Below are 25,938 nucleotides of genomic sequence, written 5' to 3'. Positions count from 1 at the left end.
AAACGACAAGTTGTGGTTTTTCGGGGGTTATGTGCCAGACTATTTCTTGGCCCGGAGCAGTGACTTCCTGGAATAATTAATGAGCTTTAGAGATGGTGGTAGGTGGATTTATTTAAACCTGTGGACAGAGAGCTGTTCCCCCCCCCTCCCCGGTTTCCAGTTTTTATGCTAGGCTAAGCTAACCGGCTGCTGACTGTAGCTTCCTAATGTCATGCAGAGAAATGAGAGTGGTATCAATCTTCTTGTCTTAACTGTCAGCAAGAACGCAATTTAGCTTATTTCCAGTGATGTCAAACTATTCTTTAATTGTGTGATCTTGAAATTGTGAGAAAAATAATCATATATGGCTACAGTGTTTCTAAGATAAAATCAATATAAATATCTGTTTAATAACATAACATTTGTGAGGAATATTTTAGATTTTGATCTGAATTAACTCAAGAATTATTAAACATGGATTATCTGCATTGTGTGGGGAGCCAAAACAAGTAAAGTCTAGTTTCTTTCACATTCACTGCTATCAAAAAATAGCCTTTATATGAATTGAACTGCCGGCCTATGTTTTGTAGACACACACACATGCAAAATAAAAATAAAATAAAAAACACGTTCACACACATAAACAGTGGAAAAGCATAGCTGTGTATCATTCATGGACATGTTTAATGTCGAGGTTACTTTTTGTGACGTTGATGATGCTCAACATGTTAGATGAGGTCATTAATACTGTGCAATTATCAAGTTTGATTATGCTTAAAATTGGCAAATAAAAAATAAGACACATAGCCTCCACATGCATAGGTGCTTTGTTGACACTTCCACCACCTAGTAGACGACCCTCCCCCCCCACTACACTGTGGTGAATAGTCCAGGCATCATTACTCCACATGAACGTATAGTAGACGTTGTGTTTGAGGTCAAAGGATGCAAAAATATGAAAGAGACAAGGAGAAAGAGAGACTGACTAAGGACAATTTTGCTTGTGGATGGCTGCAGTTTAGCATTTTTCAAAAAACAAATATACATATACATACAGTACATACATACAAATATATCTGTCAATTTATAATACAGTGATTTTTTTTTTCATAATCATCTCTTAAATAAATTTCTGTTCATTGCACTTTGTTAAAATAATTAATTATATGATTTATCTTAAAGGCAATAGTGTGATTGTTTAAAAGGTGAAAAAGATAGTGTACCATAAGCCTGATTTAGGATAATAGTAAAAATAACAAGATCTGTAATATACATACTGTATCTGTAAAAGACCCTCACCTCCTCATATACATGAATGGATGTTTGTCTCCATATATGTAGCATGTCCTTTTTGATATGACATGTTTGCCCCACGTACACCTTTGTGTACATGCTTGTGCATACTTGTATGCCAGTTTATGTCATATCATGTCTCCACGCATACATATATACATACAATATTATAAAATAAATAAATACAGGAAAACATTCTTGGTTCATGGTTTAACGGATTCTTTCAAAGCGGTTTTTGGTGCAGTCTTCCGTTCAACAGTCAACTGTTCTCTCTGCTTGTTTGGGTTTGAGTCCTCGCTGATGGGATCAACGACTGAGCCTCCCTGAAAGACTCACGGGTGGGGAAGCTGTGTGTGTGTGTGTGTGTGTGTGTGTGTGTGTGTGTGTGTGTGTGTGTGAGCAAAAACAGTCTGTGTCCAGTGTTAGAAGGGGGGACCAAAGTCTTTGGCCTGAGGAGAAAATACAGCGAGTGTTGTGTTATGTTGTGTGTGTGTGTGTGGTTGTGTTTAGGGGAAATGGACAGGGTTTGCATGCACTCTGTCATCCTCTAGTCCAAGTCACCGCTATGAAAGTGTCAGATTGTCCCAAAATAGAAGCTCAGTCACAGGTACTGTCCGAGTGCACCCTCTGTAAGAGGGTGTAGTACAGCAGGGATTCTGACAGCGTTCAGGTTAGGGCGTTCAGGGTGACGCAGCACCCGTCTTCCCCAATGCCCCTCCATGAAAGGGTTCCACTGACTGACTGACTGACTGACTGACCGGGGGCTACTGGTTGGAGCAGAACCCTCACTCCACCCGCCTCCGCTTCCCCATTTTCCCTCATCTCCATCTACGCCACCGCTCCGTGTGTCCACGAGACAGGGTGGAGGGTCAGGGTCTCCACCGTGCTCGGCGGGGGCTAGATGGGTCCCTCGTTGTGGGCGCTGTGGTTGCTCCTGCTGAGGCCCACACAGTTCTGCTGCTGGTTGAGCAGGTAGGAAGTCTCGTTGGCCACGGATACGGACACGGCAGGGGTGGTGCTAGTGGTGCTGGCTGTGGTGGTGACGACAGCGGGGGTCTCCACTCCATCATGCAGCTCCGTCAGCGTGAGCTCGATCTTAGTGAACTCACTGTCTGTCGATTGGGGAGTTTTGTCCATCCGTGACGCCATTACCGCGTTCTGGTACTGTTGGCGTGTTACCTAGGAAACAGAGGATGGAGGCATGATGAGGTCAAGATTGATTGGGCTGGTAGGGCTGGTAGGTACCTGCAGGTCATCCCAGAGTGACCTGCCCGACAACCCTAGACTTGCAAAATCAGTATCTATATCAAATCTATATATCGCTTCTGAAAATGTATTTTTATCCTAAGCCTTTGTTTCATTTGTTCGCATGTGTGTATTTATGTGTGTATGCTGGTTGGTGTATGTGCGAAATACATATGTAACATGTATGTTATATGCGTTTCTTTTTTCCGTTTCTTCATTTTGTCCTTGGAAAGCAATTTGTAATCTCTGGTTTTGAAAAGTGCTAAATTGACTCGAAAGTTTCAGAGGTGGCACAAAGACAACCATGTCAGGTGTCAGCCAATGAGCGCTATAGTTTTGCTACAACAAATGCCCCAGAGTGACACAAAATATGTTACTTAGGTTAATGGATGTGTACATGAGGAAACATCTGATTACAACAAGATACAAACTGATAAAACAGATATCCTTCAAATTTCTCTTTAACTTTAAAATCTTGAAAAAAAAAAATCATTAATTGAGTTGTTTGGCCATTTGGGGGCAGCAGAACAAAAGACAATATTGACATGTTATCATCACCTATTTACACATCCAGCAGCAAGACTAGCATTCATTTGGAGTCGTATTTTGGGCCACCTGATGAATGTAAGTCCAATATTCACTCTCTGTTAGCTCAGATTTCAGGCTCCACTAACTCTGGAGGTAAAAATCTGTCTCTTTAGCTGCTAAATCTTCCTCTATGTTTACCAGCTAGATGCTAACTGTGCTCGCTGTTTTATGCGGAGCAGGTAGTATGCAGTTGTTTTGCATACTAACACTGATGAGATGATAAAGTGAAGCAAAACATTAACGTATGGCCATAAAACCAAAACTGGGAGCTGAAAGACACTGAAACGATCCGTAGAGCTGCAGGGACCTGCAGAGTGGGCTTCAAAATCATTGTTTATGCTACACTGACTTGTAGTAGGGAGAATGATGCCTCTGTCATTCCCACTTTTGCGCCCTGATTGCCTGTTCTCGCACTATGTAACTTTGGCGAGCGGGTACGATCTCCCGCGAAGTGCGTAACGCTTTACGGCACTACCACTGATTTTGGTGAAACTGGATCATATTTTTATGGAGAAAATTGTTTTCTGGTTTTCTTTGATATCCTCCGGCTGCTCTGCCTCGACTCTCAGGGATTTAGGGAGTTTCCTGATGGACAGAAAGCTTTACTCAGGCTAACCGCTAACTGCTGCTATCTGTTCGCTCAGTTAGCCGTGCTGTCAGGACTGGGAGGTCAGAGCACCGGGGGAGTGTTGATGTTTACACCGCTAGCACAGTAGCTTTGGACCGCTGGGAGGAGGAGGCTTTCAGGCCCGGGGCGGGGGGGAATGCTGGCGGCGCCAGTGTAGTGCCAGAACCAGAGCCGGGCAAGCGGGCAACGGAACCGGGTTCAGCAGCCGCTACAGACATCATGGCAGAGTCGAAGAGACCGAAGAGGACGTTGACGGAGGAAGCTAAGAAGAGAAAAGGAGAGAGTGACCAAGCAAGAGGTCTTCGGGACAAGTGTAAATTTCGGACGGGCTTTTAGTCGTTGGCGAGAGCTTTGCCAAATAAAAGGCTGCAAGACAGGCGGCGAGCTGACCATCTTGCTGTCGAACCAGTAAGTAATATTAGCTGGTTTGTTTAGTCTTGTGTTGTTGCACATACTTTATATTTGGCTGTGTTAGCAAAGTTGTCGAATCGCTAGTTTTTGACCATAAGTAATGTAATCATCAAGAAATGCACGTTCACAGCTGTCTATATTTACGACAACGGTGTATAAATGAATTGCACTCTGAAAACTGTAGCAGCACTAAATCGCAAAAAAAAAATGTTACGCAATGTTGCTTTAATTATTATTTTTTTTAAGTGCAGCTTTAAACTTACCTGGTAATTCTATTTTATTTCTTTTAATAAAAACTTTGTTGCCAAATTGATAAACAAATTGTAATATTTATTTGGGAATTTAGGGGATTAAAAAATGGATATAAAATGAATTGATACATTATGGAAACTTTATTCTTTCCATAATGAATGATTCTTAATTTGATCAAATTATTGATACAAAGCTTTTCATTTGTACAGAATTTTATCAATCATTTGTTTGATTGTCCAAGTAAATACCAACTATTAAACTGCTTTGAAATGTGGTCTATGATTTATGAATTGATTTGTTGATTTGTCAGTCTTCACGTGTCAGATCTCTTATTAGACATTTTCATGAATCCCTTTCTAACTGTCTAATTAATGATTTACCAAGTAGCCATGTGCGAGAATCTTCTATACCAGCATCTATGTATACACATCAGCATCAGTGTGCCTTTCTTGCTCATCTGTGTGTTCTTTTCAGTGGTGGGAGAAGTATTCAGGTCCTTTACTTAAGTAAATGTACTATTGCCACTCTGTTACAAGTAAAAGTCCTGCATTGAAAATGTTACTTAAGTTAAAGTACATGAGTATTGTCAGGAAAATGTACTTAACGTATTAAAAGTAAAAGTACTCAATGCAGAAAAATCCTCACATTTTAGAAACTGGAAATGATCAAAACAGTTCTGTCAATCAACTAAGTGTTTAATCAGCTAATCAGTTCGGCTGTACTTGTAGGCCTGTATATTGTTGGGTAGTTTAATTTAAAATACAACATTGTATTTTATAAACTACATGTGTTTTGTGTGCAAAAGTCTGCTGTCAGATTAATGTACAGTAGTGGAGTAAAAAGTACTATTTTTCTCTCTGAAATGTAGTAGGAGTAGAAGTAGAAAGTGGCATGTAAAGAAAAGACTCAAGTAAAGTACAAGTACCTCAAACTTGTACTTTAAAGGTGCAGTAGGTAAGACTTATAAAACTAACTTTCTGTCATATTTGCTGAAACTGACCCTATGTTCCAGTAGAACTACATCAAGCAGGTAATTAAAAAAAAAAAATCTGGCTCCTCTGGCACCATCTACAGCCTGTAATGTGATTTGCAAAAATCCACAGCTCCCTGTTCAGATGCACCAATCAGGGCCAGGGGGGGGGGGTGTCTAACTGCGTGTCAATCACTGCTCATGCACATGCATTCATTCTCCCTTGTGGGGGGAGGGGCTTAGGAGACTGTTTTGGGCTTTAGCAGAAAGGAGGGGGGAGGGACTGAGAAGTTGTCGATGTTCAAATTTTTTGGCTGAGTCCTGGATCTTCACAAACCTACCTACAGCACCTTCAATACAGTACTTGAGTAAATGTACTTAGTTACATTCCCCCACTGGTTCTCACCTTTATAAACTGCAAGTCTGTGCGCGCTCTGACTGAGTAGTCAGGTACGTAGATCTGCAGGAAGGAGTTGAGCTGGTTGTTGCTGCTGCCGAGAGTCGGGGTGATGGCATCTATACGGTCACTCCTGTTCAGGGAGTCTGAGTGGTTGAGTCCAAACGGCCGTGGAGGAGATTTATTTTCTGTAAGGAGGTGATAGAAGAGGAGAATACAGTTAGACTCCTAACCAGTAGTAATCCAAAATTATCTCAGAAAAATATGTCCAACCTTTTAGCTTATTAGAGATTGTTTTCTTCTTGTTTCATTGACTGTGTGTTTCCTTCACAACCAGAACTTATTAAGACATGCAGAAACAAAACGACATCCAAAACTACATTCATACAGCAACAAAGACCGTCCGTCGCAGTCTTCTCTCTGCTGGGACTCATTATAAGGGAATCTATACACACTTGACATGCTGGGCTGTCATCTACTCTGTATTCCTGTTGTTGTTTGTGTCTCTGGTGCTGTCATATCAGAGAGCAGAATTTGAGAACAAGGTGAAGACTGTGCAGGGTTAACGTGACCTTGTTTGGCTGTAAGAATTTGCAGCTCTCATTTTACACTCATTTTTAGCCACACCAGCAGGATGGCTCTGGATGGCTATGTTGGTCTGTTGGTCAGCCAGTCCACCACTCTGGTCCAGACAGAAATATCTCATTCACTATCGGATGAATTGCCATGGAATATGGTACAGATAGCTGTGGTGCCCCGACGATGAGGCCTAATGACTTTGGTGATCCTCTTATTTTTTGATCTAGCGCCACCATGAGGTTCACTTTTGTAGCTTTGCAATTACATTTCTTCACAACTATTACATGGATTGCATTCCATCACCATTCCCTCACTGCTCTGACTTTTCTTCAAGATCACCAGGTCAAAATCATCAGGTAAAAAAATGTCAATTTGTCCAATACTTTGCTTTATGCTTGATGTTTTCCCATCAACCACAGCTGTTCTTTGTTTAGTGCTAGCTGTGAGCATGTTAGCATGGCTGTAGATTCTCTTGTTAATAAACAGAGGTGCCGGTCATCAATCACTTGTTAGTCTTTCACATCCCTACTGCTCTGATGCTATTCATCAATGGTTTTGTCTGGTTAGGTGTTATTATTGAACGTCCGTCCGTTACATTCAAGCCATTGCAGAATGAGTTGCTACAAAGCTAATTATGACTATCAGTTCCACACAACTCTCTCTATATTTCTCAGTATGGCTATGTTCAGAAGATTGTGCCCTCCCCTGACTTTCCTACGCAGAAGCTCAAGTGAAGATAATGACCTCTTCTGAAGAGTCCATCATGTTTTTTTAATCCTCCGTGTCCTCCTTGGCTACTAGGAACTGCGTGGAGGAGGGGTGGGGGTGGTGCGCGATCACGGAAGACTTGTATCATGTGGATGCGCCGACAGTTTTGTTGTCATTGCTTAGAATTCCTCATGGGGGAGACAGAAACTACGCACTACAGCTTTAATCATCACAGTAGTAAGTACAGTACATCATCTATTTGGACATATTGTGCAGATTTTGATACCTACAGATAATAAAACTCTTGTGATGCACTACCTGCTCTAACTCACAATTTTCTCGAAAACTACTTGAGCTGCTCAACAGCTTCAGCAGCACCTGTGTATTAGTGACATTTTTCAGTGTTTAAGTGTTAGACATAAGCACAGATGCTTGCTGTGATGTATGGAAATCTAATTTCTACGTAAAGCTTTAGGTGAGGGGAGTTTTTAATACAGCAGGTATTGAGTCAGTGGTCTCCAGTGATGCTGCTTCCATCAATGTGCTACCACATAGAAGACTTGTTCAGTTTTTTTTTTTTTTTTTCTTGTTTTTTTTAATTAAAGCCAGATTATGTTTTCCACTTCTTAAAGAAGCCTAGTGAAAATCACACACAACAAAGTGGAAACGGCTTGGCCAACGCTAATGCTACTACGCGACTGGAATGTATGTAAGCCCATGTTGGAGTATGTGTGTGTGTGTGTGTGTGTGTGTGTGTGTGGACCGAGCGCAGTGGGCCAAAGACCTGGCATGTGAACTCTTGCGGATTAGTACTCCACTTTCTAGGGGCTGCAGGGGCCAGGTCAAAACAAAAAGACAAAGGTGTGTTAAGGAGACACACATAATGCATTTACGTACATGCAGACACACACTCAAACGCAGCGGGGCGCCAAACTGGGTGGAAATAAAAACATTTTTAGAGGTGCACTGCAGGTCACTGCTAAAGAGAGGAAGAGAGTGTATTTGTTCAACTGCATTTCCGGATACATGTGGGTGTGTTTGTGTTTGTGGCAGCATGTCCGTAGTTATGTGCGGAGTGTGTGCGCTTCGCGTACATGTGCCTGTGCATGTGAACATATGTGTATGTGCATGTCTTTGTATGTGCTCTCAGCGGTGTCCGGCAGGGGGCTGTAACTGTAGGTCTTGTTTATGTAGTCAGAGGGTTAAAGGTTAGGGGCGAGCAGGGCGGAGCCTGGGTCCGCTCTGGGGCCTCCAGTCTCTAACACCATTCAGCCACTTGACTAATGGCTCAGGGGATGAGGGTGTTAAGTCTCAATCTGAATTGGTTTTCCTCTCTCCTGCTTTCTCTTTCACTTATACACGCATGAATATACAGTGCATGTTGCATTCAGGTACAAACAGACTTTCAGGCATCAACCCCTTTTTTTGGTCACAAAAAACTACTCGACGATGAGGATCAAAATGACCATACACTCGTGTAGGTTTACACAAAGCATGCGGGGTTAAACTTTGAAAACATTCTCAGTTTTTAGCACAAACATGATTATTATTTTTCAAACTCTCACATCTTATTAGTCGACGGGATGGTATTAGTATGGTGTCATAAAAGGAAAAGGCAACAGTACCTGGAGATCCTGCTAATGATTCAGCCCTACTGACCACAAATGTACGAGACAGGGACAGAGGCACTGGGTGGGTGGGACAGAAGGAAGATACCAGATATGGAAAAAAAGAAGAAGAAAAGAAAGAGGAGAGTCTGTCAAAGTATAGACATAATCAGTGCACATACACACACACATAGTAAACTTGGATTAAATCTGGTAGAGAAGCATCAGCAACACTTGCCTTTTCATAAAGTATTTGATTTCAGAGCGCCTGCACACATGACAGGAAGGTCATTCTACTATTTCACCAGTAGGTGTCTCTCAGATCTCACCACCAATGTCAATCAGAAAAGTTGAAAAGGGCTGAGAATAGTACTGTAGTTTATGAATGAACAGAGGATCACTAGGTGACGCTTTCTCATGATGTCACTGCAGTATTCATAAACATTAATCGAAGGGAATGTAGGCTTTTAATCACAGAAGGTCCTGAACTGATCTGTACTTTGCCGGCTTGGTGACACAAAGGACAACGTGAATGCAGACAGTGGTGAAGGCAAATTTTACGTTTATTGCTGCTAAAATTATTTCTAACATCTTCACATCAAGCAATGTGTACTGATCTTGAAGTTTGAACAAAGAAATAGGTATACTATGTGAGTGTCTCAATACTAGTGTTGATAAAATACCAGAGTTCCCGATACCAAAACAGTCCTTTTTTTTTTTTTAATTATACTTTAAGGAATGTAAACGTGTTTCTCTACAAAACCATTTTTTTTATTTGACACAAGGAGCCAAGTTCTCAAATGTTAAATGTTATCACAAGTACAAACAGAAGCAGCTGTACAATAACTTTGCTGAAACATAATACAGTCTAAAATTGGCAAAACTTGGCAAAAGAAATTGTCTGAGCAAAGAATAAATAAAAAGTAGTATTTTGGTACTTGATGGTTTTTGATACTTGGTGCTATGAATACATTTCAGTCAATACCAAAAAAAGCAGTACGGTTTGGTGCCCAGCTCTATTTGTGACTTATTTTTATTGGCGCTACAGTAGAGTCCAATATGAATGGCCTAGATCTTCATAAAAAAAAAAAAGAAGACCTGCATGCAAAGCTGCATTCTTGTAGTTTACTCAAAAATAAATAACGTTATAATACAACGGGGGGGGGGTGGGGGGGGGGGGAACATGAGAAACATGACTTCACTTTAGACCAAACCCAGGGGGGCTGGTTAGAGATCTTACCTGGCGAGGCTGTCAGAGCCAGCATCCCATAGAAGGAGAACGGCCCCGCTTCAAACTTCATCCCCTCTTTTCCTGCCTCCACCTCCACTTTCCCCTGTGACGGAAAGATCCAGAGGTGAAAACTATGCTCTTTAACTTTGTCCACATGTTAAACCAAGAATAATAATAATGATTATTACACTTCTTTTGTTTCTAATTAACTCTCAATTGCACATTTTCAGTTTGGAGCATTAGTGCCTTGTTGTGTTAATTACCCTTTCTATCTAGGATTTCCGCTACAGCTTTAGAGTTACACTTTCACCCTATTCAAAATCTGCCACTTTTCCAGCTCAGATATATTTATTCTCCCTGCCCCCCCACTCCCTCTTGCCTTTCCTTTTTACTGCTTGTGTATGTATATAACTACATGTAATTAAATGTTTCTGAAACTGTGTAATTTCTCATCTGGTGATCATAAATGACCTGTAACAGCTCAAGAGACTAACCGTGAGAAGAATGCTATTTTTATATCGTTTTTATTAATGCCTTTGCCTAGGTCCGATTTTTCCCGCAAAGTCACAAAATGATTTACGGCAGCTAGAACGGCTCTACAGTCACACATTCTGCTGGGTCACAGATTTCGGCGTAACTCCGGAAAAGCCTGTGTTAGTGAGTATCCAGCCAGGTAAAAGGTAGCAGGAGATATCTTTATATAGGCCTAATTGTATTTGTAATTTTATTTTAATAGTTATCTGTTGTAGTTATGGCTGATACTGGGGCAGAGCCATTACAGAAAAGAAGGAAATTAAACGAAGAACAACTAAAAGCTAAAAGTGAAAGTGAAAGACAACGGCGAAACCCGAGTCACACTCAGTCAGGCTTTCAACAAATGGAGACAATTACGGGATTGTAAATGATTCAAAACCGACCCATAATTGCCCCTAGGGTATGTAATATGTCTATTTCATTCATAAAATAACTTTACAATGCGCGATGTGGTTGTACGTCAGTGGCCTACATTAAATTACGTGCCCCTTCCATTTAGCGACTGGTTTTTATTTCTTTTCACTTGTCCCCCTATACTTGTGTAAAGTGCCCGTGGGTTTCATAAAATGCGCCATATAAGTCAAAGTTATTATTACGTTGGTTGCTACAGCAAACTCTTAATGCTTTGGCTCGTGACACAGTGACAGTGATACCCCGTTTAGCTCACGATAGGCTACATCCAAAGTAGGCTAAGTTACCGTATGCAACACTTATAATGCAAAGATGTACCTGTAACGTATTATCTTATTGTGAATGAATGACTTTCTGTCTGAGCAATATATTCATCGCAATGATATGACCTCCCGGGTAACGCTAACTCAGTAATCTACAGTGGGCAATGCAGCACCATAAAGAAAAGATCTTTATGAGGATAACAGGTGCATAGCAGGTGTGGTAAAAACACTACCGGCTAGCTCGCCCCTCCCTCCTCCTCCTCCTCATCCCGTCCCCTCCCCCTCCCTTCCGCGCACTAACCCCCAACCCCCAACCCCCAACCCCCACCCCCAAATCCTTCTTGTCGGTTATTGGCTGGAACACTGTTTGTTATGGTTCGTGGTGCAGGTTGGCACAGTTTGTTTTTGTTGCCGTTTGTGGAGCCTGGGCTGTCTACAGAGACAGCGTTTTTTTTGCAGTGTGTTCAGGGGACAGGCAGCTAGCGGATAGTGAGGAGATGTTTTCTGTATGTGACAAAAAATGTTGTAGCTAAAAAACGCGTGACATCGCTTTAGAGCACCTTTAATAGCTCCAAATCTCAATCCTCAATGATAGTGACCCCACACCTCATTTGACCCAGGGTTTAGTGGACTGATAGGGGAAATATACAAAGTATGTGAATGTCAGTACTATATTTGTTATTCTATGTTGTATTTTCATGGTAGGAAAATGACTTTCAACTCCACTTTAGCGCCAGTGATGTTAGACTTCCCCTGATCTTGAGCCTTTTTAAAGACTTGATACTCTCCTAAAGGCTCTGACACACCAACCCGATGACCGACCCTTGGCAGAAAAGGCAGTCGGACTGATCAGTCTCCCAGAGTTGGTCAAAAAAGTGCCTCGGAACACACCGAAGCGACACCAACTTGAGCGTACGTTCTGCGTGTGCGTGAGATGTAATACGTAATACGTCTCCATAACAGCAGACGGCGCCAATCTGTATTGTTGCCCAAAAAATGAAAACCGGCAGCTGATTGGACGAACACATCACGTGGGTCTGGCTTCTCCCGAATTTCAAAGCCAGACCATAATGGCGGCTTATTCAGAATACGATCTCATATTTTACGAAAATAGTTCACCGAAACGTGTTTCTGAAAACATTTTAAGCGAGAAATAGGCCATGCGGTTGCTGAATCTGTCTTCATTTCAGATCCACAAAGGTCAGTTTAAAAGATTTTCGTCAGATTTTGAGAGACTCTAGTCACACTCATCCCGCTCGTCATTTCCGGTAATTGGTCATTGAGTCCGACTGCCCACTGGCCGATTCAACAAGTCAAATTGGCCCAAATGAACGCCAACGGCTCCTCCGACTGACGATGGCACGGAACACACCGAACAGACTCGGGTCACCGACCTCGCCAGACTGTCCGACGGCTGATAATCGGGTTGGTGTGTCAGCGCCTTAGGACCAAAGAGGAAGACTCCGTGTTGGGACCAACAGCTCTACTGTCTGAAATTTAGTTCATTTATAACATAAAAACACAGAATTACATATATTTCACTTTCTATTTGTGGTGTTTCTAATTAGAACTGACACTAGTGCAATCAATCAGTACAGTACAAAATGTTCTTGTGTTATAGCGAGTGTCTTTAGCCAGACATTTGTATTATTAATGAGCTGTTTATCTGGTATTGTTGCATTCTTCAATAGAAACTGCCCTGCAGCACAGTCATACCATGCATACCTTTTTAGGACGTGTGACCCCTGTGGGGGACAAACTTGCAGTAAAGCTCTTAGATGAATGGTTATACTGTGAAAAACTGTGGGAACAAGGAAGACAATAGCTTGTAGTACTAACAGCAGCATGTCCCTGTCTTCAATGTGTTTAGTGTAATGTATAGTGTAGTTTGGTTAGGGTACGAATACTTTCTTAACGAATGAAATATTGTTCTTTAGTGACATAAATTCATGTTGTGCTGTAACTTGTGGGTCATTGGCAGTAAAGCCTGTTTTATGGTTCTGCAGAGGCTCCACGCAGAGCTTTCGCCGTAGCCTACGTAAGTGGCCTGATGTTTATACTTGTTCGCTGGTGTGTGCGTCGAGCCGGCATGTGTGCGTGTGTGTGTGTGTGTGTGTGTGTGTGTGGGGAGTGGGTGATAGAGCGAGGGAGAAGTGAGAGAGTGACGGCGATAAGCTTCGGAGCGAGTACAGACTCTAGAGTCATAGTGAGAGAAACAAAGTGTCTCCCCTGTTCTTTCTGACCACGGTGGGAAATCTGGAGCAGGAAAAGTTAACCCTCTCCTTGATTTCATGTTGTTTATGGAGAAGGAGAACCAGGAAATGAGCCGGGGGGGAATGCAACGCTACCCAGCCACAGCCGAGCGTCGCTGCGATGTGTAGTTACATTTTTCGAGAGGTGCACGTCAGGCTACGGCGTAGGGTCCGGCGTAGAGGCAGAGGGGTCTGCAGGGGTACACCGTCGATTCAACGCAGAAGCATAGAACAGCCTTAAGTCCTTCACTTTGCACCTCATTGTGTCCACATACCTGCATTATGAGGATGAAATAATCAACGGGCTTGTTCCTGTGGAAGAGGTAGTGCTCCGGTGCCCGCTTGTTCTTCTCATCATATTTCAGCTCCTGGATGACGTTGGGGTGCTTCAGCAAGCGCAGCAGAATCTTTTCTGACATTTGCACCGGTGCGAACGGCTCGACCTCTGAAGAACCAATGAGAGACAGGGCGGGAGACTGTGAGGAATTTGAAGGCAAGTCAACGCAGATTTTTTTTGTATAGCACATTTCAGCAGCAGGCCGTTCAAAGTGCTTTACATAAAACATTAAAGAGCAATACAAAATTTAAAACAGATAAAATACAAGATTTAGTTAGTATGGGACAATGTGTAAGCCGTTGCTCTATAAACGTAATCCACCCGCAATCCGCAATTACCATTCCCATGCTGTCTTACTTTTTAATAAGAATTTTTGAAGCAAATATTATTGCCCAGCACACATAGACATGGGGCTGATATCAATATCAACATTTAAAAGTTTAAAAAAAAAAATTGATTTTTTATTTATTTTTTTATAATCAGAAATTACATTTTCAAGTGTTGTAGTGCCAGTTGGACGATACAAGAAATTTGATAATGTCACCTTTCCCAATCATTGTGATTTTAATTTTATTTACATGAACATCCAAATCGACAAAAATTGGCCTTGTGCAAAAATCACTCTTACAAACTCATTTGTTCTTAAGTGGCACTTTTGAGCCATTTAGGTGATTTTGTGGCATTCACCAATTTTCTTGTGCTTAAGACTTTTCTCTTTTCTCTTCTCTTTTCTCTGTGCTTAAGACTTTTCTCTTCGTATGAACAAAATTCACAAGTTGAACAGAGCTCTCGTACAAGTCACGTACAGACAGTCTGACTCTCTCGACAGGAGGAAAACAAACTCATTTGACTTTAACAATGCCTTCAGGCGTGCCCCGGTAGCTCACCAGGTGCTGCGGGCCTCCCCTTTTCTTTCCCCTTTCCTCTCTGTCACTGTCTCAATAAAAATGACTTCTTTTTAGTCTTCTGTGTCACGAGCAGAGCCAAACAAGTAGCCTTATATAGCAATTTCAGGGATGTTGATTGCGCTAATGATAAAAATCTCATGAATGCGCACTTCCTCATGAACTGGCAATTTATGACAAGATTGTGCAGTTGCGATAGTTTGGTGAATCTGATTTGAAACCATCACACAAAAAAGCATGAAAAGTTGAGAAATGAGAAATTAGTTTCTACATATTGGAATTTCACAATTGTTATTCTATTCTACTCTGTATATATGATACCTAGTGCATGTCTGTCCATCGTGGTAGAGGGACCCCTCCTCTCTTTTTTTTTTTTTTTTTAACATACAAACCAAAAACTCATTTATAACTTATAACACTCATTTATAACACTGTATCCACATTGTGACTGATCTGCTTCAACCACCTAATGGGCCAATCAGCTCCTTCAACTACTGAACGGCGGTGATATGTGTCAGCTGGCTGCTGGCTCCACCACCAGGAACTAAACTCCCTAATAGCCTTTAGAGGAACTTAATCAACGCTTAGCTGCTAGGTCAAAGTTCTGAAGCAAATCCAACTGCAATGAAGCATATTCAACTACTGCTGCTGCTGCTGCTGCTGTAGTAGTAGTGCTTGGATATTCTGCAGCCTTGTTCAGAAATCCATTTCCCAAGAGAAAGCGGGTGAAATATTTCACATTTTACACTAAGTATGTCGACTTGTGTGAGAACCCCGATCATAGGCCAAAAATGCTGGATGTGATGTCACTGAGGAACGCGTGTAAGCAAACAGGGTGGTGTTTTTAAAGCTGTGAGCTAAGATCCCAACATGTAACCTCCTGTGCATGAAACGCAAGCAAATAGACGCCTGCGTTTTTTTGGGGATCTGCACGGTCTGCACAGACATCCCGTGCTGCGCTCCCGAGAGGCCTTCCACCTCTTCACACACACACACACACACACACACACACACACACACACACACACCGCAAACCAACACACTTGTTGTGAGTCCTCTCACAACTCATTCCCTCACACACACCAACAACAGATACTCATTCTACACACATACTCACTCCTCCCTACACCCACTTGCCCCAAAACTCAAAGCCCATACGGGCACATGCACACACAAACAACTCACACATACACACACACTTTCCCCACAGTGAGGGGTTGAGGGCACACTGGGGGAAGTCAAGCAGCAATGCAGCCCACTTGCCTGTTGCTAGGAAACGCAGGGTAGCCAGCAGAAGCTGAGGTGATATTTTAACCTTCATTTCATTGTCGGTAGGCTTGAAGGCCGAGAAATCCTGCTTCCTTTCCCGATGGGTGATTTTCTTCTTCGTCTTGTTGTCAGCTGAGGAGGGAAAATGAAATGTCGAGTGTAAGACACAGTGCAACAGTAAAAGGTCGATCCACGCCACTCCACAGATAGTGAGCTCGTCCTCCAGGGTCATAGGGTGACTAAACTTGAGTTACCCAAAGCTTATTGCTTTTTCCGGAAATGTAGCTGTGGTGTTCTTCTCAGAACTAAAAGAGAGCTATAGGGGGCTACATTGTTAGCTTACCACATTCTTAGAATTACTTAAAGCCATATGTATTAGGGCAACAAATAGACTGGCACGTACTCCATGTCTGCAGGCCTTTACCATCAGAGGTATAGCAGTATAGTCAGCTCATGGTTTGGTATGGTACACTATGTGCCCTATAAGTTAATAAATTAGTCAAATAAATTGTGACTGTACAAAATGAATTCCTCCCTGGGAAATTATGATAAAAAACTTTCAGCATTGTTACTTGTTTAGGTTTAGGTGCCCACACAAATAAGATAATCTAATCTAATCTTAAATTACAAATATAAAGCAATTCTTTATCTACATAGAATTGAAGAGTAATATTCTCTAAAACACCTCGGATGGCCACAAACCTTAATTTAAACATTGTCACACAAACTGATTTTCCATTTCTGGATTAGGATGAAAGCATTTTTAAAGCTGATATGATCATTATTTTTTGGTGTGATGGGAAAGGTTCTTCCTCGTTTTAGCATCTTTCAGCTCATTGTTTTGGTTTTCCTGTTGCAACTGTATTGTTTTGGTTCACTCTCTGCAATCTCATCATCGTTGTTTCCAGATGCAGCAGGCAGCTGTTTTCAGCAACAAATCTATAAAAACCAACAGTACACTACCTGCTCAGCCCCAAATGGCAGAGAGTCAAAGTTGCTAGCTGGTGAACTTTTATTAGCTAAAGAGCCAGATATTTTCTCAAAAGTTGGTGGAGGGCAGACCAGAGCTACAAAGAGAGATAATCTTGGATTACATTTGTCAGGTGGACACAAACACAACTCCAAATCAATGCTAATGTCTGACAGTTCAATGTTAACTGAGGACAATTTAAAGCTTTAGTGCGTAACTTTTTGATATTAATGAACGTCTGTTACATTCAAGCCATTGCCAAATGAGATGCTACAAAGCTAATTAAGAGTATCAGCTCCACACAACTCTCTCTGTATTTCTCATTGTGGCTATGTTCAGAAGATTGTGTCCTCCTTGGCTACTAGCAACTGCGAGGAGGAGGGGTGGGGGTGGTGCGCGATCACAGAAGGCTTTTATCATGTGGATGCACAGACAGTTTTCTTGTCATTACTTAGAATTCCTCATGGGGGGGACAGAGACTACGCACTACAGCTTTAAAGTAACATTATTTGTTTTTTTGTCTACTTTGGGCAACTGTTGTAAAGTCAAAGTTGACGTAAATCACATATTGTTAGTTGTTATGGCTAATGTGTTAGCAATCAGTTTCTGTTTACACCTCCAGCAGACATGGAGCAACACCAACATTCATTTGCTAAATGCTCCATTACGTTCACCAGCTAGTCGCTAGACTGCTGTTTGGTGCTGAGCAGGTAGTGTAGTATGGAAACTGTGTCTATGAAAACCAAAATAATGCCCTGAAAGAAGCTAAAACACTCCATAAAGCAGAGAGAAACTACAGGATCAGGTGAAAATTCTCTCTGGGTTCATCACTACGAGCCACAACAGTCATTTGAGCCTTAGTTAATAATAAAATAATGACTAGTGCAGCTTTATTATGCACTTGATTTGGTGTTTAATGTATGCAAACAACAATTAGCACAATTCAGAATTAACAACTGATCAGATTTAGTTAAAATTGAAATCAATTTTTTTTTAATCCTTTTGTCCCATTTTTGTATTATGATATATTGTGCCATGGCCATACAACATTTGTCAAAGCCTAGCAATGCTAGTGTTTATTTGAAAGCCCCTGCAAATAAAAAAAAGCATATTTAGATATATTTGCTGCATGAGTTAGACCCACATTAAGTTGGTTTAAATGGACACAGTTTAATAGCCAACCGCTGGGCTTAGCTCAGTTTATAGCAGGTCATGGATTTTAGACTGATGCTCTTACTGTGACAGGCTGGAGATTCCTTGAGTTCTTACAGTCTAAGGAGGTATGAGCTTCGAGAAGGGGAACCTACTGTACAAGTCAGTCTCGTCCAGGATCTCTGACTTGATGATTTCTTCAATAACGTCCTCCAGGGTGACAATACCCAGAACTTCATAGAAAGGGTCTCCCTCACCCTCATTGTTCACCCTCTGAACTATGGCCAGGTGGGATTTTCCTAGCACACACACACACACACACACACACACACACACACACACACACACACACACACACACACACACACACACACACATATACACAAAAAGGTTATAAAGTTAGGGCCATGTAATGAAAAAGGGAGTTAAATATAGGTCAGGCAGTGATGGAGGTACAAGGGAGCAAACAGGCAGTGACACACATTGCTATTTCCACTTTGATTCATTTTATCATCTAGCAATTTCACATGTATAATAGATACATATGTTATACATGGTATTTTATACTTTGAAATAGGAACAATAAGTCACTCAGTCAGTCAGATTGTGGTGTGAATGTCATAACACTGAGGCTGCAGTATTGCAGCAGTCTGACAGTCCAGATCAGTGACAGGGCAGGTGACACCAAGTGATCTGAAGGACTAACTGTTCTCCGTATCAGTTAAATGACCAAGGATGCAGGTCAATGGTAGTTCAAGTGTTAACAGTGCCAGCAGAAACTCAAACAGACAGAAAGACAGTCCTACATTTCATCATGGGTCTCCTTAGCCCTCCCTCCCTCCACAGCTGTGTTCCCAGGACCCTCCCGTGAGCTGTACCAACTGAAAAAAATAGAAAAGAAACAAACTGCCGTGTATGCAGAGAATACTGTCAAGCAAAACGCTAAACAAATTCTTTGCCTTTTCTCAGCTTGTGATCATTTAAAAGGAATTTTCCAGAGGCCCAGGCTAATATTAGCCCCTGCAAAATGAAGTTTCCATTCCGCCCCGGCGATATTCTCACCGAGCGAAGGAACAGACCAGGCGAAGCCTCCGCTGTGTGATCAGATTGTCTCAAAATGGGCCGTTTGCATGCAGTTACACCTTGGCATAAATAATTGAGGACGTCAGTGTGCTTACGTGTACGTGTGCATGCACGTGTGTTTGAGTTCATGAGTGTATGGGTGCACAAGTGTGTGTGTTTATTTCTGGAGAACACAGGTACATTACTGAGTCAGTGCTCACATGCTGTTTCAGCCTATGTTGGCTGCTTTGGTGCAGGCAAGCACAGACTGAGAGGACTGATCACCAAGAGTTTTATAGCACTGCAGCTCTCTGTTTTCCTTGTGACAGCACACTGATGTGCAGTATACAGAGCCTGAGAATCCCAATGTGAGCATTAGATGCAGCATTGATGCATAAAGAAATATACTCAGGTTACACCTAATAGGCTGGCAGGGTAAGATCCCCAAAGAGTGGTATTAATAATGTAAAAAACAGAAATCCATAATAACAAAGAGTCTGCAAATGGCAGGCAATATTTAAGCTCTTATTATCAAAGTGTCCAATAACAGTAGAGTCTTTCTGTTAAGATGTCACTGAAAACTTGAGCATGTTGCTTTATCACTGAGGGTTGGGTTGAACTAGGACAGACACAAATGGAGCCTCAGTGGGTTAAAGTAATCAGGTCTCAGAAGTCCTTGAGCAAGCAATTACTCTAAACTGCCCAGAGAGGGAAAGGCAAATGGAAATGGCCAGCAAAGCACAGTACAGTCAAACAGATCAATACTCACTTCCTTCTCTTTAATGGCACCCACTCCACCCATGTCAGGTTTATAAACAAAGCTTCCAGATTAAGGTTTCCAGGCAAAGAATGTCAACTTTAATGTCACTTTAATCATAAACATGTGAACTGCACATGAAGATTCAGGAAATATGCCAGTGATGTGAAACAATTTAATTTTAAATTATTCGTTTCGGGGCAGCCTCTAGGTCACTTGGTAGAGCGTGCGCCCCATGTAGACTCAGTCCTTGCCAGCAGCCGGAGTTCGATTCCGACCTGAGGCCCTTTGCTGCGTGTCATGTCCCCTCTCTCTCCCCCATTTCCTGTTTCTTTTAAGCTGTTCTAATAAAGGAAAAAGCCCTGAAGCCCTAAAATTATTTATTTCAGTGCAAATCAACTTGTTTTAAGATTTGTTTTGTACAAAGTAACATCGCAGTCTGTTGTATTTGTTTCTTGTTATTTAAAGGAATAGTTTAAAATGTTGGGAAATACATTAATTATCTTTCTTAGTTAGATGAGAAGTTCTACACCACTTTCATGTCTGTACGGTAAATATAAGGCTATCGTCGTAGCTTAGCTTAGTACAAATACTGGAAACGGGGAAACAGCTAGCCTGGCTAGAGGCACCTCCAATGGCCCTGACACACCAACCCGACGGCTGACCGTGATCTGATCGGCTCCCCGAGGTCCAAAAAGTGCCTTGGAACACACCACACAAGCGACGCCAACTTGAGCGTACGTTCTGCACGTGTGCGAGACGTAATACAAAAAATGAAAACTGGAAATGACGAACGCGTCACGTGGGTCTGGCTTGTCCAGCTGACCGATAATGGCAGCTTGTTCGAAATACGATCTCGTATTGTACGAAAATAGTTCACCGAAACGTGTTTCTGAAAACATTTTAAGAAATAGGCCATACAGTTGCTGAATCTGGCTTCATTTCAGATCGACAAAGGTCAGTTTAAAAGATTTTCGTCAGATTTGGAGAGGAGCTCATCACTCATCCCGCTCGCCATTTCCGGGTTAGCACTCCACCAATCAGATTGGTCATTGAGTCCGACTGCCCGCCCTCCGACCCAGCAAGTCAGGTCGGCCAAAATGACGGACGACGGCACGGAACACACCAAACAGACTCGAGTCACTGACCTCGCCAGACTGTCCGACGGCCGATTATCGGGTTGGTGTGTCAGGGGCTTAAAGCTCACTAATTAACATATTATATCTTGTTTGTTTATTCTGTGAAATAAACCAAGTGTAAAAAGAACATGTTGTGGTTACATGGGGGAGGGCGTATTTCTTGGTCCAGGACCAGTAACTTCTTGGGAGTCCTGGAATCTTCAACTTCGGCACTACATTGAGCAATTAATGAAGGTAAATATAAACAAAAGTACTTGGATAGTATTTTACTAAACGTCTTCATAGAGGCTTATGTTTTAAACTCAATCCAAAAAAAACATCTCAAAACTTTATAGTAGTCTACAACAAACAAAATGTAACTCATTGGATGTAAAACAAAAATGAGAAAAGAAAGGAAACCGAAGTATAACGAAAGAGGAATGGGAGAATCTATGTGAGCTACAATGCAAAACTTCAAATTCAGATCAGAAACACTTTTCATTACCTCCTTCAACAGCGGAGTTTACTTACAGGGGGTCAACTATTAGAGATGGCCCGTTGTTAAGAGCTTCAACAGAGGACGCATTGGTCCCTAGTTACAAGAAAAGAAAAGAATGACACACAGGATAAAAATGAATGGGAAGCTATTCAGTAGACATGACAGAGAAAAGCATGTTTATGCAAAGTTTAAGAGTGTTTTTTCTGGAGTCTGTCCAATGGGCTATAATGTAAATAGAAAGAAATTTCATAAATTCCATGGATGAGACAGCAAATGGAAAAACATACAGACACCGTCGCCTTTATACTATTCTATATATTTTCTACGGAAATCATTAGGCTAGATATTTAACTAGTGCTATGTATTGAGCACATATTTTGCCACGCTGGTGCCATTTTACTTTGGTTTATGACCAAATACCTGCAGAACTAATGACATTCCCATCAGCCTCAGCTGTACTTTATGTTGTGTTGCTAACATGCTAAACTAACATGTGACCATGGTAAATGTATTACCTGCTAAACATCAGCATGTTAACATTGTCATTGTGAGCATGCTAGCAAGTGGATGTTACTGTGTAGCATTTAGCTCAAAGCACCACTGAGCTTAAGTACAGTCTCACAGACCCGCTAGCATGGCTGTAGACTTTTAAGCCTCTTTCACACATGCCCTGCAAACCTAAAATTATCTAGACATTACTCGGCAGAGCTGTATCTGAGAATGCAAATGTCCGAATCAATAAGATCGGACATCAAACGGTCTTTACCCTGACTAAAAGTCTAAGAGTCAGTAGAATTCATCCTCTGGGGAACATGAATGGCTGTACAAAATTTCATGGCAATCCATTTATAACAGTTGTTGAGATATTTCAGTTTGGACCAAAGTTGTGGACTGACCGACAGACATAGCCATCCCTAGAACCATGCTGCAAGCATGGGTAAATTCAAGAAGACAGCTTGTTTACAACTTCCATTTTGTAATTTATTTCTCTTGTTTGTCTCTTTCATGTATTTTAGGATGCTGGTCATTGGTCTCATGTAACATACAGTGGTTGCTGAGCAATATAACAACTAGGGACTGATGCATATCAGACTAAAGTGTATATCATGAATATTAGTCTTTATAGTGTTTTTAGAGTTGAGAATCATACAGCAGAATTGGACATTTGGTCCAACTCACACACTTTTCAAGGTAGATGGATATATAGGTTAGGATTCTTTATTGCTCTAAATATATTACATTTATTTGCAGATGCTTTTGTCTGTAGCAACATACAAAAAGTGCATTTAAAATTCAAATCAGCTTAATCAGCTGACCTGTATGAGCACCACAAGCCTCTAAAACTGTTTTATGTAAATAATGATCTAAAAGTTGCCAATTTACAAGACCTGTACACATGTAAACTCATCTTCTGGTGTTCTCTAAAGTCTATCTAAAGTCTACTTTTGTCTCTGTCAATTTTACACACACACACACACACACACACACTTCTGCACACATATTTTGCACAGTAGCCTTCACTCCAAATCGTTTTGTCTCAAAGTCCCACAAGATCAATGCATACTTTCCAGTTTCCCACAAAGACAAAATACCACACAAGCGACAGCAAAAATGCAGCTTCTATCTTCCATAAATATATATTACAAGACAATGACAGCCTGTTTATTCATAGCTCCTTAGCTGCTGTTATAGCAGTGAGTTTTGTGAGGGGGGACTGGAGGTAGAGTGGGGAGGCTGACCCTCTGGACCCTCTAGAGCCTGAAAGTTGGCAGCAGGCCACAGGGAGAGCGTGTCCTTGCTAGGACCAGTCATCTGGGGTCCTATAAGCCACCACTGCTGCCTGACATCTGGGGCTGTCTAGGCTGAGGATAGATACATGCTGGGTAGTCCAGCACATAGTCACACTGCACACATAGGGTAGGGGGTCAATTCACTTTCAATTTCATCCATTAGGGAAGCATGTTTTCTTTGGTCAAAAACAGAAATGCTTTAGTCATTAAAAGGCTCACGTTTGTGATTTCTAAAACAGTTCTGAGAATAATGTTTGTGTAATTAGACCTGTAAATAGCATTTTCAGTTTACATTTGTGATTGGGTGAAGTAAAACACACACACACACACACACACACACACACACACACACACACACACACACACACACACACACACAGAGAGGATTATTTTGTTTCCCCTAACAACCAAGCAGCAGATGACTCAGGTACCAGTAAATGCTTTATCTCACTGAGGAGAGTCAGGGGTCGCAACGCAAGATCTGTGCATTAACATCCTGGCTCTGAGGATGAAGATGCACAGCAAAATATCTACTCCACAGGGCCATAGCCAGGATTTTAGAAATTACTGAGGTCAGCCTTCAGTTAGAAATAGTTGTAAAATTGTAAACCTGCTGGTGGCGCTACGGAAGAAAGGGGATCACCAAATTAAATAGGCATCATCCTCTGGGGACCATGAATGTCTACAAAATGTGTTTGAAATCCATGTTCTTTTTGTTGAGATATTTGAGTCTGGAGACATGCTGCTAGCATAGCTAAAAATATTGGTATAAGCCTTTAAAAAAAACCTCCATCTGTTTTAAATTATAAAATGTAAACTGCACAGCTCTGCTACTCCAGTGTTGGAGGCATACTCTCTGAAGATACAGGTTGATTCATTATATGTCACATAATTGTTCCAAAAGGAATAACCAGGGCATCACAAATGATTTGTTTAAAGTATAAATCAACATAACTTTTAAAGACCAGTGTACCAAAGTGTCTGTCACCACAGTAATAAATACTGTGGAAAATACTCAACTGAGGGTACAACAGTTCAAGCAGCAATATTTGCAGTGGGCTCATTTTACGCTGTAGATTGACAAAGGCCCAAATTAAAAACTCTTGATAGCTGCAATCAATCTAACAATCAATCAATCTATCTATCTATCTATCTATCTATCTATCTATCTATCTATCTATCTATCTATCTATCTATCTATCTATCTATCTATCAATCCATCCATCCATCCATCCATCCATCCATCCATCTATTGTGAGGGAAATTGTCTTTGATCATGCTGTAATGAAATCACATTTGACCAGACACATGTAATTAGGTTAACTTAATTTGATCATACTGAATGATTTATCAATGTAACCTTTGACTGAGTGAATCTTGACCTGATTGTACTGTATATGCTAAGGTGTTTCCCACCTGGATGTCATCAGATGGTTCTCACCTCTGGCTGGTTAGACCTTTGGTCTTGAGAACAAAGGCATGCAATACACACACTGAAAGAAACCACCCTGACCAGAGGGGGAGGACCAAGCCAAGGTATAAAGAGAGAGAGCACCTTTCCATCAGTGTGCATATTAAAAACTAAACTTTGTCTTGTGTACCATGCTCTGAGCAATACAAGTGTGACGATACTGTAAGAGATTTTTGTCTCATTCCATTGACCGAGTGGGATTGCAAAATTGCCATGACACTATCATAATACAAAGCTAAGCCTGAGAACCTTCACTCAGGCCTACAGAGACCAAGCCGTGTGCTCTTTTCCACCATTCCCAGCTTATTTATGGAATGCAGCTTTGTCATATTTTTCCATAGCGCAATTTCCCCCTATAAATAGGCACGTAAGGCTCGGAGAGATGGGACGGGAGTATGAGGGGTCAGTATCAGTTGTGGACACTCATCATTGCCCCCCTCCCTGTCTTGCTCTATCCCTATTTTTCCAAATATTTGAGCACTGACAAATATAGTGCAATGTTAGGGTGATGGGAACCCATTAGACATATTTCTTCTAAATCTACCTCCAGCCAGTTTCCAGCCATTCTGACCCATTTTTCCACTGACATGTACAGAAACTTTACCCGGATGCTGGTGACATGTCGACTCTTTAAAGCTTCTTCATTTTCATAAACATCAAGTCTGAATACATATGCAATAAAATAACAATATTCTGTGTCTTGGCCTGTATTATCTGGAGACATAAGTGGAATGTGTGTGTGTGTCTGTCTGTCTGTATATTTGTGTTAATAAGTGTCTGTATTTCCTTGTCTGCAAGTATTATAAAACAGAGAAATGAAATGATATAAATAAGGAAACAAATTAACAATATTCAGTCACTTAAAGGGGAAGTACAGCTGCTCTTGAGAGGCTCTTTAAAATTCGGAGGAAAAACTATGAGTGACGTCACTCAAAGAATTGGACTACACCAGAGATTCTTTGGTTCCCTCTTGTACCTGTCAATAAAACTTCATGCTGTGTGAGAAGTGTGTTGAAATTGTTACCTGTAGAGACTAAAAAGCTTGAAAGGAAAAGCCCAAATTTCGCCTGGAGTGCAGAGCTTAGGAGAGGCTTGTGTTTACCTGGCCAACTTCTCCAAGTACTTGTTAAGACACAGGAAGCTAATATTTTAACAAGCTAATTCCAGTACTAGCTAACAATACTTTTTCTTTTAAGATTATTTTTTGGGCATTTACTTCATTAGATAGTGATAGTGGATAGACAGGATAAGGTTGTGATT

The 25,938-nt window shown here is 41.4% G+C and overlaps 1 protein-coding gene across 3 annotated transcripts in view; it reads right to left on the bottom strand.

Annotated features, from left to right (window-relative positions):
- Window positions 1-835: 835 nt before the first annotated feature.
- cnnm2b (cyclin and CBS domain divalent metal cation transport mediator 2b) overlaps window positions 836-25,938 on the bottom strand; it is a 45,375-nt gene continuing 20,272 nt past the window's right edge. Inside the window, exons 2-9 of one of the 3 annotated variants that reach the window (XR_004103307.2) lie at window positions 18,137-18,280; window positions 15,854-15,991; window positions 13,624-13,793; window positions 9,898-9,991; window positions 8,676-8,738; window positions 5,773-5,951; window positions 3,455-3,995; window positions 2,345-2,451 (exon numbers count right to left, since the gene is read on the bottom strand). Coding sequence is in view for 2 of the 3 variants with exons in the window: in XM_031289042.2 (XP_031144902.1) it covers window positions 2,170-2,451; window positions 5,773-5,951; window positions 8,676-8,738; window positions 9,898-9,991; window positions 13,624-13,793; window positions 15,854-15,991; window positions 18,137-18,280 (1,070 nt within the window). In the remaining variant the exon portion in view is untranslated. Of the gene's footprint in view, window positions 2,452-3,454; window positions 3,996-5,772; window positions 5,952-8,675; window positions 8,739-9,897; window positions 9,992-13,623; window positions 13,794-15,853; window positions 15,992-18,136; window positions 18,281-25,938 lie in introns of all 3 variants that reach the window. The other 2 variants (XM_031289042.2, XM_031289043.2) reach the window with 2 other exon arrangements.

This window comes from Sander lucioperca, chromosome 4 (assembly GCF_008315115.2).
Source record: "Sander lucioperca isolate FBNREF2018 chromosome 4, SLUC_FBN_1.2, whole genome shotgun sequence".
Classification (NCBI taxonomy): Eukaryota; Metazoa; Chordata; class Actinopteri; order Perciformes; family Percidae; genus Sander; species Sander lucioperca.
Note: the sequence above shows the minus strand (reverse complement) of the source record. Positions and strands in the feature narration are given on the sequence as shown.